This window comes from Pleurodeles waltl, chromosome 7 (assembly GCF_031143425.1).
Source record: "Pleurodeles waltl isolate 20211129_DDA chromosome 7, aPleWal1.hap1.20221129, whole genome shotgun sequence".
Classification (NCBI taxonomy): Eukaryota; Metazoa; Chordata; class Amphibia; order Caudata; family Salamandridae; genus Pleurodeles; species Pleurodeles waltl.
The window spans coordinates 499,573,758-499,589,765 of NC_090446.1; the positions used below are offsets into that span (position 1 = coordinate 499,573,758).

The window sequence follows — 16,008 nt, forward strand, 5'->3', positions numbered from 1 at the left end:
TCTGGTACTCAGTGATTGGCGTGCAGGTGCCCTGACCTCAGTGCAGTAAAGGTTAAAGTAAAACAATCTGATGGGCTCATTTTACTTTCACTAACTCATTGCTCGACAGGCTATCTCAGCCCCCCCCACCCGATAACTGATCCTAATGGGCCAGTATTGCCTTTACAAAGGCACCTCTGCCAAGTGGATCCCAGCTTGGGGATTGCCACAAGAAAGTGATCCCCAAGCAGGGATCCACCCTCTAGCCACCCGGGATGAGGGAGTGGCCCCTTGGGCAAAGGCTTGTGCTCCACCTGGACCACTGTATATAGTTCAGTCTTTCTGTCATCCCCCCACAAGGAGAAGATGGGGGAAATGCCACTGCTTGCCCCTCTCCCCCGGGAGGGCAGATAGCCCACTAGGCATCAGGTTCCTCTTTTTTAAATAAAAATAGAGTGGTGCAAGTTCCCCAGAATGGGCATGGTCATGCCCTCACCGCCAGTAAAAGTGAAAACAGTCTCTCTGCTGCCCCTCCTCCGGGGTCAGATGCAGGCAATTATCCCGATCTACCCCCGAAGGGGCAGAATCACTGGGCACGGGGAATTTATTTTTTAAATAAAACTATATAGGATGGGCGGACCAGCATGGCCATAGTCATGCCCCGCCACAACTAAAAATTTGGAAACAGTCATGCCTCACTGGGAGAGGGGCAGTTCGGGGTAATTGCCCCTGAGCTGCCCCCTGGAGGGGGGCAGAAAGCTCACTAGACACCAAGACACCAGGGATTATTGATACTATAGCTTTGTGGGGAAGGGGCTACCCAGCATGGGTATGGCCATACCCATACCAGAAGTAAATTGGGAAACAGTCTTTCTGGCCACGCTGGGGACAGATGAGGGTAATTACCCCCAATATGCCTCTGGAGGTGAGGGATAGAAAGCCCTGTAGATGGTAGGGAGTTTTTTCAAATAAATATAGGGGTGAGAGCTGCCCACTTGGGCATTGCCATGCCCTCCCCCCTTAGGAGGTAGGTTGGGATAATTACCCCCAATCTACCCCCAGGGACAGAAAGTCCACTAGAAGCCAGAGATTTTTTTTATGTAAGGGTGGGGGCTGCTCATAATGGGCATGACTATAACCCCACCCAAACTAAATTGGTAAACAATCTATTTGCTCCTCCTTGGGGCCAAATGAGGATAATTACCTATGATTTACCCTGTAGGGGAAGAAAGCGCACAAGACTCCAGGGAAAGGGCTTTTTTCTTAAAATATAGAGGTAGGGGCTGCCCACCATGGGAATGGTTTTCCCCTCACAAAAACTAAAGGTGACAACAGTCTTTCTGCCCCCTCTACCCCTGGCAAGGCAGATTGAGGTATTTACCAGATCTGCCCCCACCCCCGGCAGAAATCCCACCAGTTGCCAGGCTTTTTTCATAGGTGGGTGGGGGCTGCTCAACATCAGTATGGCCGTCTCCCCACCCAAGTAAACAGGGTAACAGTCTTTCTGCCCCCACTGGAGTCAAATAAGGTAATTACCCCTGATCTGCCCCCCCCAGCCCCCCCAGCCCACCGGGGAAAAGAAAGACAACTGTATGGCAGCAATGTATATATATATTTTAATAAAATAATGGGGTGGGTATTTTATATCCTTACATCGGGCCACACCCTCACCTCTAAAACCTCAACAGTCTTTCTGCTCCCCTGCGGACTAAAGCATCTCATCCCAATGGCAAGCAAGAGAATGTTTGATACTTTTGGGTGTTATTTTAACATATAGGCTAGGAGAATTTGGCTAATCCCCAGTATCATCCCACTTGCAATGGTAAACTGCTGCACTTTTTGGTCTTGGTTAGAAAGTCACCTGGAAAAACATACCAGACCCAATCAGTTCTGAAAATTAGTCATCTGAGGAAGTCCAGGGTGGTGTGCTTTGCATCCATCCCACAGCATTTTCCTACCCACAATGCCCTGCAAACCTCAAACATTGTCTAGAAACACACATTTTCCTCAGTCTTCTGGAGCCACAAATTTCCTACCAAATAGCATTCCTCCAAGTCTCGGATAATGGTACCTCACTTGTGTGTGTGGGCTAAGACCCCTTGACACAAAATGCCCTAAAGTGCTGTGGGATTTGGGCCCATGCTTGGCAGCCACCTAAGGGAGCCTACCAATCTTACACATTTTTTAAAAGTAGGCAACCGGGCGATTCCAGGGTGGTATTCCTTTTGTGAATCATATGAGGTTTTCTTACCCACAATGCGCTGCAAACCTCCAACTTTGCCTGACATCACACATTGTCCTTACATTTGTGTGATGGAACCTTCCACAATCCACAGCAATGCATTAAATTCCTACAACCCAGCTTTGCCCCACTTGTGCCAATGAAAATTCTATGCCACAGAAGTGGTACGCAAGGGCTCCCATTGACCTTGTTTTGATCCATTCCTGTTGCAGGCCCTAGGCCCAGCCACGCAGGTGGGGCTGTGTTTTTATCAGCACAAGTGGGGTAATGCTGGGTGTAGGAATTTTGTAGATTCCTACGTGTTCCGGACGATTCTATCACAGAAATGTAGGACAAATGGATGATTTCAGGCAAGGTTTGAAGTTTGCAGGGCAATGTGGGTAAAAATAACCTTATGGGATCCATGCAAGTCACCCCATCCAGGATTTCCCTAGGTGTTTAGGTTTAAAAAAATGTACAGGTTTACTAGGTTTCCTTAGGTGCTAGCTGAGCTAGGACCCAAAATCCACAGCTACCCACTTTGTACAAAATGAGTCAGTTTTGTGTGGAAAAATGTATCAATGTTGTGTTTTGGCCCATTTCCTATCTTGGGCACTAGGCCTACGCACACAAGCGAGGTACCATTTTTATTTGAAGATTTAGGGTGATGGTTGGAAGTGAGTTTGTTGCTCCATTCAGATTCCAGAACTTTCCATCACAGAAATGTGAGGAAAATGTGTTCTTAGCAAATGTTTGAGGTCTGCAAAGGATTCTGGGTTTAAAACAGTCTGGTGAGAGCCACACAGGTTGCCCCATCCTAGATTCCTTTAAGTGTCTAGTTTTTAAAAAATGTACAGATTTGCTAGGATTCCCTAGTTGCCGGCTGAGCTAGGGCCAAAAATCCACAGCTACCCACAATGCAAAAAATGGGTCCGTTTTGAGTAGCAAAAAATGTGATGCATCCATGTTAATTTTGGTCCACTTTCTGTTGCAGACAGTAGGCCTACCCATATAAGTGAGGAACCGTTTTTATTGGAAGACTTAGGGAAATGCTGGGAGGAAAGGAAGTTTGCAGTTCCCTGCAGATGTCAAACTTCCATCACAGAAATGTGAGGATAATGTGTATTTAGTTGAAGTTTGAGGTTTGCAAGGGATTCTGGGTAAAACAGCCTGTTGAGAGCCACACAAATAATGGCATTTATGATTTTTGTGCCTGTCTAGTTTAAAAAAATGTACAGGTTTGATAGGTTTCCCTGGGTGCCGGCTGAGCTATGGCCAGTAATCCACTGCTACCCACTTTGCAAAAAACTGGTCAGTTTTGAGTAGAAAAATGTCATATATCCATGCTGCGTTTTGGGCTGTTTCCTGCCGCAGGCAGTAGGCCTACACATGCAAGTAAAGTACCATTTTTATCAGAAGACATGTAAGATAATAGAATAGTAGGTTATTTATTATTATTAATTGGATGTTGCTGCATTTGTGCCTTCTAAATATAAGCCAGGGTATAAGAAAGAATACATTTTATAAAATACCCTCCAAATCATATGCTCTTACAGGTACCCACAAATTCTTAGATGTACAAATAACCGGGCCCATTTCAGAAATACATAGGTTACCTTCATACCTATTTTTTACTACATATATCACCATATGGATTGGTCTATACTCAGTAAAAACTGTTGTAGGATGCAGGTGAGTTGTTGCTGAGTTGTTGCTTCTGGGTACCTCGTGTTCTTGGAGAACCTACGAAACCAATTAATCCCCACAACCAAAAGGGACTAGCCAACATAATGGTACATTGCTGTTGTAAATTGGCCATCCTCGCAAAAAATTACAAATTAAAACATTGTCAGAGATGGCCTACTAATTTTCAGTATTTCTGCATTTGAACACTTAGGGCTAGATTTATTCTGGCCTTGCGCCGTTCCAATGCCACATTAGTATACTTTTTTTGCGCCACTTTGTAACCCCTTGAAGCACAGGAAATGTATGCAAGGGGGGCGATCCGGTGCTAGGGGGTCATAAAAATGGTGCAAAACAATCTATGAAATTCCTTTGCGCCGTTTTTATTGCCATTTTTTAATGCCTGCTAAGTGCAGGCGTTAAAAAGAGGCTCCTCTTGGTTACAATGGGCCTCTGGGTGCTTTGCAGGATTAGCATCATAATTTTTTACTTCAAACCTGCAAAGCACCGGACTAGTGTAAAACATTATGATGCTAGTCACCCTAACTACTGCCATGGTGCATCACATTTTATAATTACGGTGCTACCCTAGTGGAGTTAGTGGGGGCGCTAAGGGGTGCAGAAAAAGTGACACTGCACTAATGGAGCGCCACTTTTTTATAAATCTGCCTCTTAGTTTCATTGGGTAGGCCTTGATGGATTTGCACATATGATCCCTGCTGAATTTGGAATTTTGTCCACTTTTCAGAAATATATAGCCTTCCTGGATGACCCCTGGGTTTCACACTGGTTCCCACCACAAACTGGTAGTAGGTTGAAAGCACAAAAACAGGGAAAATGGGTACCTCTTTAAAAAATGTCAAAACTGTTGTAAAAATATAGGTTTTTTTGGTTCAGTCCGTCATATTTTTGAAAGCTGGGAAGGTGGTGACTTTAGAACAGCAAACCCTTTGTTGATGCCATTTTTATGAAAAAAAGACAGACACTTTTATCCAGAGCATTTTTTTCCTATTTTTCCCCAAACAAACTTAAAATGTAGAAATGTTTTAGATGCTTAACTATTTTCTTGGTACCCTCCAGGGGAATCCACAAACCCTGGGTTCCCACAAATTTGCCTTGGATACCTTACATGACCACAACGTTATGGAGGCCTAAGCATGAACTACCCCAAATATTTTAATACTTGAAAGTCTCAGTAACTTGGAAAGAAGGTTTTTTTTTTTTTTTTTAAATGTTTGGACCTGACACACTTTCCCAGTATTTATCTGAAACTACCCAACACCAATTTTGTATACAGATAGGCAAGGCCAGTCTAGTTATTGCTAATCATAATTCATCACAGTTAAAGCAATTAGCTTCAGAGATATAATAATACGTACATGTTCCACAAGCATTAAACATATTGTATGATTGGTCATTGCCCGTCTGCCTGTGTGAGGAGATGTGAACTCGAGAGCTTCCGGAACAAAACTCACATAACACCATTTGTTTATCGTTGCCTGTGGTAGTATGTGAAGTCATCACACAATCACAGCATATTGGCCATCAGTGCCTTACGGATTGTAAATAAGGTGCTGTGTTTATTTTTTCATTTCCACAAAACAGAGCTGCAGTTGTTTTGCTTAACTTTGCCTTGCAATATTCTTGGTCCATCTACAGCTACCAAACATGTCTAACTCTAGCCTCTTCTTCCTCTCTAGGCCAAAGACAGCGATGACGATGATGAGGTGGTGCACGTGGACCGGAACGACTTCATGGACACTTTCTTTGAACAGGTGAGCAGCTCTTCCTGGCGACTGCCTCGTTCTCTTTTTTATAGACATATATTTGTTGCTCACGCGCCACCCGAGGTGATCCACATTAAAACCCAACTGTTCACTTATGTGCATCTGATATGAGCTTACCCTAGGAAGTAGCGATGGATCGACCGCTAACAGCTGGTAAAAAAGAGAGAGGGAAAACAGGAATCTACTGACACAAAGGAGAAATATATAGAGGTACTGATTTCGGAGTACCCTGAATATTGGTGTGCTATATATTACCCGCTATACATTCTGATAACCTGGGAAAGGCATTTTTCGGTACAATAAATAACACATTTTTACAGATTGTGTTGCTTTCTGCATTAAAATACGCATATTTTAGTATGTGCAAGGACTTCTATATTGATTACATTTTGGCATATTTGACCTGTGGAAATTTATTAAGGTATGAATTGTACTGCATCTGGTAATTACTAGGTGAGCTAAAATCTGCACCTCTTGTAATTGTAAACTAGGGCTTACGTAGAGATCGCAAAATAATGAGGTATTTGTAATCGAGGAAATGCTTCAAATTAAGAAATGTGTCTTTGCAGCTCTGTGTCTGAAGCTTATGCTGCCAGAAGCTCTTTTTGAAAACACCTAATGATAACGACACTATTCAATACAAGGTCCTTGTAACTAGAACCTGCCTCTTAAACACCCTGCATTGTCATGGGGTCATGTAGCCTCCTGCACTGGTGTAAAAAGGTGGGTGCAAACCAAGTTGTTCCTTGTTATACATTTGCCACCAGACTCTACCTCTTGAATATTTTTGTGCAAATGTGTGCATGCATGATAATGGACACACAAAACAAGTGCAATGTCCATCTGCATACATATTGCCCATTCATTTACACGTTTGTGAATCTTGTGCCTTTATAACCCACAACCCCTTGAAAATCTTATTACATCCAACATAACCAATGTAATAGAAAAGAAAGCAGTAGAACAGCCCCAAACCAATAAACACCCACAGCTGCTAGGCTTAAATCCACTCCCTTCTCCCATGCAAAGAACTCCACAACCAGGCTACAAATATTTTCAATAGGCAAGCTGCAGTTAGAATCTATCCCCTACACTGGCAGCAGACCTAGAACATCATCTGTTAAGAAGTGAAGAATCCCTCCCCTGCAGTGACAGCTTGGCCTACAACCTGTACTGTTTGCTAACAGGTCAAGAACTCTTCTGTGCTGTGGCAGCTAGATCTAGAACATGTTGATTAAAGTGGCAGCTGGATCTGGCCTGATTTATATTCTGGCGGTAAACATACTCCGTAGCAACAGAGCATCCTTACCACCAACATAAAGGCCTGACCTGCCAAATTCATATGTAGGTGGACCCTAGTTTGGCAACGGCGGAGTCTACTCTGTCTCTGCCATGGCTAAACTTCTTGGACGGCCAGAGTAAGGGCTGTTGAAGAAGTAGCTATATGTCCACCAGCCCAATTTGAATGGGCGGACATATAGAGGTTTTTTAGTGCCAGGCCAGAAAACCCTGGTGAAAAGGGGCAGTAAAAAACTAAAAATTCCCCCCTCGCCATGGGAGATGACTCCTGTGTTGAGGGGAGCATTGTCAAAAAGACAAAACAGCTGCCAAAAGTAAAAGAAATTGCCTTTCCCACATGTATTCTATGATGAGAAATAATTGTATGAGGAGAAGCCCAGGTTGCCACTGCACACAAATCTTTGAGGGAGTCTCCCTTAAATACAGCCCAAGAAGAAGACACGTCCCTGGAACAACAATGGTATAACAACCCTGAATAGTGGAGGGAAGTGAAATGGCTGCCTTCTGATAAGTCAAAACAATGGTCATTCTTATCAACCTACTTAGAGTTGAGTTGCATAGACAGTAGCCCTTTTTCGTCAGAATAAATGTGATGAACAAGGAACCAAGATGCCTGAAAGAAGATGTTCTTTGAAGATAAATAGAAAGTCCCACTGCAAATCTTAGGTGTGACACAATATTCCCTACCATTTGAAGAGGTAAAAGACAGGAAGAACCAAATCTTGAGAAAGATGGAATCGTGAGACCACCTTTGGCAACAAAATATGTATCTAGTTTAATACCACTTTCTCATCAAAAATTAAATTGAATGCCTTATGGATAAGAAGAGAACCAATTTCATCCAGTCTACGACTCCAAGAAACTGCTACCAAGAAAAAATACTCCAATGTAAGGAATGTAAAAAAACAGAAGAGACTCAAAAGGACTTTCCTGCAAAACAGTCCGACCAAAAGGAAGAGCCAATGAAGTGGCTGGAGAAAGAATAACTGATCTTTGCAAAACAACGCTTTGACTGACATTTAACCAGGGCACCAAATTCAGAAGTGATATCTCCTCTAATAGCCCTAATGGTTGTTAATTGGCTACGTAAAGTAGACACAACAGTCCCCAAAAGGAAGCCGTCCTTTAGAAGTTCCAGATTCTTTCCACCCCAGCAAAAAGAGGTTGCTAAATTTCTAGACCTGCACCAAGTAGAAATGTGTCTTCAGTGTGTTTTATACACTTCTAAAGTGCCCTGCCCTCTTGAGTTCTGGAGAAATCGAACTATTTGAGATGAAAAACCCAACACCGCCAATCTTAACCTCTCAAATTCCACACCCCCAGACACAGGCTTTAAAGAGCCATTTCATACATATTTGGGAATTTGGTGGGGGGGGCATTAGAAATATCTAATAGATCGGACCACTATCTGACAGAGAAGAGGAAATCAGATCAGGGTTGACAGTGCCAGATGGGACTACCAACAGAACCTCCAACTGCTCATCCCTGACCTCGCAGACAACTCTGTGAAGCATGGCAAAATAAGGGAACTTGAAAACAAAACCCTTGGCTACCAAAAACATATACCATCCACAGCCCAGGCCTCTGTGCATGACAGAAAGAAACAAGTTCAGGAGAAGAGTATTCTGAGGGGAGACAAATAAATGCACCTGCGGAGCTCCCAACCTCTTCTGAATTTCCTGGAATAACTGGAAACAAAGACACTTGGCTACTTAGAGAATAGACCTGTGGACAGATTGAGCCACGTATTCCCATCCTAACCTCAGGATAAATTGATGATAGAAATAGAAGTACCTAAACTGTGTGATCCCCAAAGTGTCTTCCTATCCAAAACTGCTGCCATCCATTGTCGCTAAACTGACTGCTGAGGAAACACAGGAACTCCTTTGGCTAGATTTGTAGGATCCAGCCACAGGAGCAAATTTTGGGACACAGCAGGAGAAAGAAAAATCAGTCCCACACCGTCCTTTGTCCTTGGGTCCGCATTCGACAGGAGAAGATTCACAAAAATACACAAATGCAGCCTGTCTCAAGGGACTAGCAGAGGTGCAGCAAACATGTATCCCTGCACTGCTATCCATTGTCTTGTTGGAGCCACTGACACTGGAGGGTTGTATGTCGGAATATGGCATGTCTTTACCACGCATGCCCTTACTCTGCAGTTTTTACCATGAGTTCCTTTTCCATGCATATTGTTACAATGACATGCCTTATGGAAAGCGCTGGACTTTGGAGCAGTAAAATGTATTATTCCAACTCCAGTATGTGTAACTGTAGGAAAGCTTTGGACTTTAAACCTGCGATGTAATGCCAGCATGTGGTTCGTACTGCATTGAAAATGCAGTTTCCCTCACTGGAGGAGGGATCACAACTGGGACATCACCTTTTCCAGCCTCTGGGGAGGAAGGAAGACAGGTCCTAGAGCTAGAAGAGGGCACCTATGAATGGATGGATGAAGGCGCGACTTCATCTTATTCAACAAAAAGCCAAGTGTTGTCAATGTGTCAGAAACCAGATGAGCTGTTCTAAAGCCCTTAAAAAAACAAGCACACAGTCATTTACTTATGGAAACGAGGGAAGTCTGAGTATGAAGATTAACCATCAAAAGTGCAAGAGCACAAAATGATATAATATTAAGCAAAATAACACGCTTACCTTAAAATGTGGAGGAGCATGACCGCTTTAGAATCAAACGTAGGGTATGTGTAAGGTAGACCCCTCCTTTATGGGTCATAGGACATGTACCTGGACGGTCATCATGGTGGGGGGGGGGGCAATATTTAAACTTTAATAGCAGAGTGAATTCTGTATCTGGAAGAGACAGAACTCATTCAGTAAGAACTACTACAAAGAAGGGCCGGGGAGGTTATGACCCTCATCTGTAAACCCTGCAAAAGCCTGAATCTGCTTGCCACATTGATTGTCAGTCACAAACTCTTCTACTTGCTGTCTGAAGTGATTGCTAGATCATTAGTCTGCCTGGCCTGCTCCCTGGACAGGCTGTGATATCTTCTCATTTCAACAGCTGCCATGACACCGACCTCCTGCCTGCACCCTGCAATAACTGTTTTCATTCAGGGCCTTTTATCTGCTATTTGCAGTCAGTGCACGCCGAAGCTTGCTGCAGGTTTTCTTCTGCAAGGGTTAAAACATTCACCCTGCTTCTGCTGTGACTGCGAAGCCCAGGGCCTGCTGCCTGTTCCCTCAGTGTATGGAGGCCCAACACTGAGACTACTGTAAGAAATAATAGGCTGTCTCTTTGTATATGCATGCTTTATTGAATGTTTGTACTGCTGCTGTGCAGAGCAAGCATGGGCTGACTGATGTTTAGGAACGCTCTTTGGGATAGCAATAGGGTAAAAAATGGGGGAACAAATATATGGGGCTTATTCCAAGGCAAGGTCAAAGAACCAGGTGCGAGAAGAGGGTATTAAACTATTTCTGGTACTCGTTGAAGTATGTACCTGAAGTAAAGAAGCAAATGAAAGGCGTTGAGTCTTGTCTGATTTTAGGTGCCTTCCCCAAACCACTTTCAGCTAATCGGGATCCATGTAAAATGGTTATGGGATCCTCTCAGTAGGCATCGGGTCAGGTGTAATGGGTAAAGCAGTTCGGGGGGCACTTGTGTGCGCTCCAGTGCAAGGCCTTATGTACAAGATAGAAGGTTTTGAGGCCGACTCTGTGTGTAACTAGCTGCCGAATTAAGACTCCACAGTCGGTGGGAAATCTCTGCATGATAAAGAATATGGAAAGTTCTAAAACTGTATTGAACTCAAAAAAAATATTAGAAATCTTTTATGGTAAATATTAATGTAAATACATTTTTTAGATATTTACTGTGAATGTAAAACAAAATAAAAAAGATACAGCTCTGTAAAAATCATTTTGAATTAAAACTTTAATATAAATATATTACAATATATTGAAAGTATTTTTCTGAAGGTGGAAAAATACATTTCCACTTGAAGAAACACATTTGTATTGTGAAATAATAATTATTAAAAGTGATGTATATAATAATTATAATTAATGTAAATATGTTTAATAAAATATAGTTACATTGTGTTTTAAATTAAAAATAGGTTGTTACATATTGTATAATTAAATAATGAATATGTATTATTTTTATATATTTTTACCATTCATTTATATGTTTATAATTTAACTATTTAAAAAAAATAATAATAATTAACATTATTCCCTAGGAAAATGTTTAAGTCCCTACCTCCATTATATTTTATGGAAGGGTGTTGCAGTACCAGTAGTTGGCCGTGTGTAGTGCTGACTTACTGAAAAACTGTAAGTGACTACAAAGGTGTAAGATACTACAAAGTGCAGATTGTGACTATTACTTTGTAGAAAGCTTTATAGCACTACAAAACATACTACGATGTGCAGTTTGTGAATCACGTCCTGAAAGAGAAGCAAAGTGGGGCATAAGTGGAGAGTCTCAGTAAAAAACAATTTATAAATGTCCTTCATCTTTTTTGAGGTTGAAAGATAACAGATGTGCTTTCAACCAAATGCCATAAAGTAGTATTATCTATTTTTAGTCAAAAAGTACAATGTTCTTCTACCTTCTTAAGTCTTCAGGAAGAGAGTTCTATAAAGAATTACTTCGACCATTAAAAAACAACCCTCAGCCGTTCACAGTGGAAAGGACAATATTATTAAGGTTCTCTCTATGGGGGTATGGAGGAGGTGTCTGGCAGAGGACAAGGCAAGATCATCACAGAAATATATGAGCATGCTCCGCTGCTGTACTAACACAAAACTCAGGACCCCCACAGCTATAGGTGGGTGATCAAGATGGAAAGCAATGGTTACCAAGATTAGGTGAAAATTCTATTATCATGCTAACTGTATAGCAAAGACATGGAACTGCCGGAAGAAAACTGTTCCAAATTCTGGAAGAATGACTCCAAGTCAGCAGCTGGAAGCAACCCAATGAGCTGCTTGACGAGACACTTGTGCTCCCTCAGTATTTCTCCCAAAAGAAATTCCAGTGGTAAGGAATGCCATATAGAATAAAATCTCAGTTCTTGGGCTCTAAATGAAACCAGTGGCAGTCCGGGTACTGGAGATGGTATGTAATTTGCATGATTCCATTTGAAGATTATCTAAAGGGAAGAAGTTGATGTGATTGTAGTGGAATTGAATGAAATCCAGTACTTCGGTCATCAATGTCCAACATTTATGGTGAAGAACGCTGAATTTATAATCACTGTAAATGTTACTAAAATCATCAATTGCCTCTCTTATAAGAAATCAGGTGCTGCCATGCCTAAAACAGACATGGATCAACCCATTGTAAGAAAACGCTTCTCTTGATCCATATAAACCAAGATACGACTGATAACAGAAGCACATGTCCTTATTAGGATCTTGGAAGAGGCATTGGACATCCAGCTCATGTGATAACTACAATGACATAGCCTGCTGGATGATATGCATTCCAGAGATAGACCAGGTTGAGGCTAAATCTGCTTTGTTAGTTGTTAGGGAAAAAGTATTGGAGGTGACAGGTAAGGGTATATTGGCACTATTAGTGGTGCAGGTCTTATGTGCCACTTTTGACAGAGTGGATCATAACAACTCTCTCAACAGGCTGAGAAGACTTAAGGCCCGATTATGACCTTGGGAGATAGGATACTCCATCACAAACATGACGGACATCCCTCCTGCCATTTTACAGGTGTCATAGGATATAATGGAACTTGCAATATGGCGGACATGATATCTGTCACATGTGTAACAGAGTATTCCATCCACCAAGGTCATAATCAGGCCCTTAGTTTCATGGTTACTGCAACTGCCTTTTTATTGGAATAGAGAAAACATAATTTCACCACTTCAAAGAATCCAGAAACACGCAGCTAGAGTGGCTGCAGACATTAAGCACAATGCCTGCTTTACTCCCACATTACAAAGGCTACACTGGATATCTATTGTTGACTAAATATATCAGAGAGATATTTGTGTTCAAAAGTTTGTGGAGTTTTAAGTTTTTTTTCCAGAAGTTTAAGAATTTCTCAGTTTTATTAGTTTTTCTGTGCACTGGGAGAGTATTTTCACTTTAATTGAACCTGGTCAAGCTGGAAAAAGTATAAACAGTTTTCTCTGCAGGGTTACCTTTTGTAGAGATTTTATGTTCACAGTTGTACTGCAGTAGAGGAGAACACTATGTTCTTCATCACAAGAGATTCTTAATTCTGATTTGAGTGGAAAAAGGAGTTTGCACCCAATTCGAAATTATGATTAGTGCAATATGCAGACAGTTTTACCACATTATGTACTTCCTCATGTGAACCTGAGGGTAATTGTTTAGGGAAAACCTTGTGTAACATGTCTCAATTAAAAGGGATAGAATGTGGGTATTTTATGTAGAAATCAACATGGTAAACCACATATTTGAATGTTAATCCTGATGCCAGGTGTGATACTTGGTATAGTCCTTAAGAATGTGATGTTAGTACTAAATGGGGTGGAATTACTGCACCTTCTTACTGGGCCAATCGAAATAAAGACCACTTTTCACAAGACCATATCGTATGCCCTCCAATTTTGTTAGTGGTTAATAAGATTCTACAAATAATTGTATTAGCAAAGTTGCAAAATTTTGCATTCAGTTTAGCAACAGTTGCAAGTTTGCAGTTTTTCACACCTCCCGTTTACAGCTCTTTCTGTGCAATTTAGTTCCGCCCACCACAAGTGTCCTGAACATCTGAGATAGGACTTTAACTGGTGGTCTCTCAGAAATGCCCTTAGTTCTAAGATTAAGGGCTAGATATATGAAGATTGGTAATAGCGATGACCAAATAACCTTTTTTTGCAGATAACTATTACAAATGTACAAAAGTGATATTTGGCCCATTAGCGATTCCTAGTGGGTTTAAATAGACCTACCTCATGAATATTAATGAGGTAGGTCGCTAATTGTGACCCACTCGGATTTGCTGCCAGCAAAGGGATGGTCTCCTGCGGGGGACAGCAGCCCACGATGTCAATGAAACAAAGGTAAACGGGATGCATTTAAAACTAAAAAAATAACAGTTTCATTTTTATTTTTTAAGACCAGACAATGGTCTGTGAGACCACTGCCAGCTCTTAAAAAACTATTTATTCAACCATTCTCAAAAGGGAAGGGTTCCCAAAGGGGACTCCTTCCCATTTGTGAATGGGTTACCACCACCTTTTAGTTGGCAATAAGCTGAGTATGTTTTGCGACCCCCATTTCGGTCACAAAACATTCGTACATACCAGTGGAAATCAGTATGTGAAGAGACACCCCCAAAACACGCCCCTTCCAAATACTGATTTGCAAACACAAATTACAGGTTAACAAATCGCAATTTGTACTTTGCACATATGAAAAGTCATTTTTGCGTTCCAAAACCATTGCCCGATTCACAGAATCAGGCCATTGCAAACACAAAAATGGTTTGTATATCGAGCTGTAAATGACTTCTATCCATTCACCACTACTACAGAATCACCTCTGGTAAACAGTCTCAAACTACATTTGTTTCTGGAACGTTTGAAAACGTTATAGATTGGGTTAAAGTATGGAAAGTATGGAAAGCTCCGTTTGACAAAGGACCTTGTTACTGCTTTGATACAATTTACGTAATGTATTAATTATTTGAATTTGGATTTAGAAGGGGGTCAGAAAAGAGATCAGACAGTCCCTGGACAGAATTCTTCTGGGTCGAATGCTGCTTTTCAGCAGTCACTGGGAAGGCATTGTTTGGCTGTGTAAGCCTTTGAAGTCCACTTCTTTCTTCCAATCACTCCAGTAATTCCTGCCCCATCACCTGCTAAGGGAAATTTGGACCAGAAAGGCAGCTTTAAAAGAAGAATTACATTTAGCCTCACCTGCTCCTAAGGAGTAGAAGTACGCTGGGGTTCGGTAAAAAAAAAATGTTTTTAATGGTTAAACAATTGTATGTGAAATAATTCATAACAAATCCCATACAGGAGAAACAACAGACTTACGTGCCAATCGGTGATCGGATATAATAAAGAATACTTAAGAGCGATCTCATCATTTAAAAAAAAAAAAAAAAAATACCAAGGCATGTGGTAAAACCGAATGATAGCTAAGCACTGACAATAGTGCAAGATATTAACCCCTTCGCTGCCAGGCCTTTTCCCCCTCCTGTGTCGAGCCTTTTTTTGGCTATTTGGGGCAGCTCGCGCTTAGGCCCTCATAACTTTTTGTTCACATAAGCTACCCATGCCAAATTTGCGACCTTTTTTTCCAACATCCTATGGATTCTAGAGGTACCCAGACTTTGTGGGTTTTCCTGTAGGAGACCAAGAAATTAGCCAAAATACAGTGAAAATTTAGTTTTTTTTAAAAAAATGGGAAAAGGGGCTGCAGAAGGCAGCTCGTGGTTTTTTCCCTAAAAATGGGATCAACAAATTCCCAGCTTTCAGGAACAGGCAGACTTGAATTGGAAAACCCAATTTTTCAATACAATTTTGACATTTTACTGGGAAATACCCCATTTTTACTATTTTTTGTGCTTTCAGCCTCCTTCCAGTTAGTGACCAAAATGGGTGAGAAACCAATGCTGGATTCCAGACAGCTAAACATTTTCTGAAAAGTAGACAAAAGTCTGAATTCAGCAAAGGATCATTTGTGTACATCCTACAAGTGTTTCCTTCAGAAAATAACAGCTGAAATAAAGTATTGAAATTGAGGTGAAAAAAAACAGCCATTTTTCCCAACTTTTTCCTGCGATGTCAGATTTTTGAAAGCAATATACCGTTACGTCAGCTGGACTCTTCTGGTTGCGGGGATATATAGGGCTTGTAGGTTCATCAAGAACCCTGGGTACCCAGAGCCAATAAATGAGCTGCACCTTGCAATGGGTTTTTATTCTATACCGGGTATACAGCAATTCATTTGCTGAAATATAAAAAGTAAAAAATAGGTATCAAGAAATCCCTTGTATTTCCAAAATGGCCACAGGATAAGGTGTTGAGAAGCAGTGGTTATTTGCACATCTCTGAATTCCGGGATGCCCATACTAG

The 16,008-nt window shown here is 41.5% G+C and overlaps 1 protein-coding gene across 1 annotated transcript in view; it reads left to right on the plus strand.

The window, feature by feature from the left end:
- Window positions 1–16,008, plus strand: part of LOC138304262 (syntaxin-1B-like) — a 303,242-nt gene that overhangs the window by 145,673 nt on the left and 141,561 nt on the right. Inside the window, exon 2 of the mRNA XM_069244181.1 lies at window positions 5,584–5,658. Within this exon, the coding sequence (XP_069100282.1) occupies window positions 5,584–5,658 (75 nt within the window). The remainder of the gene's footprint in view (window positions 1–5,583; window positions 5,659–16,008) is intronic.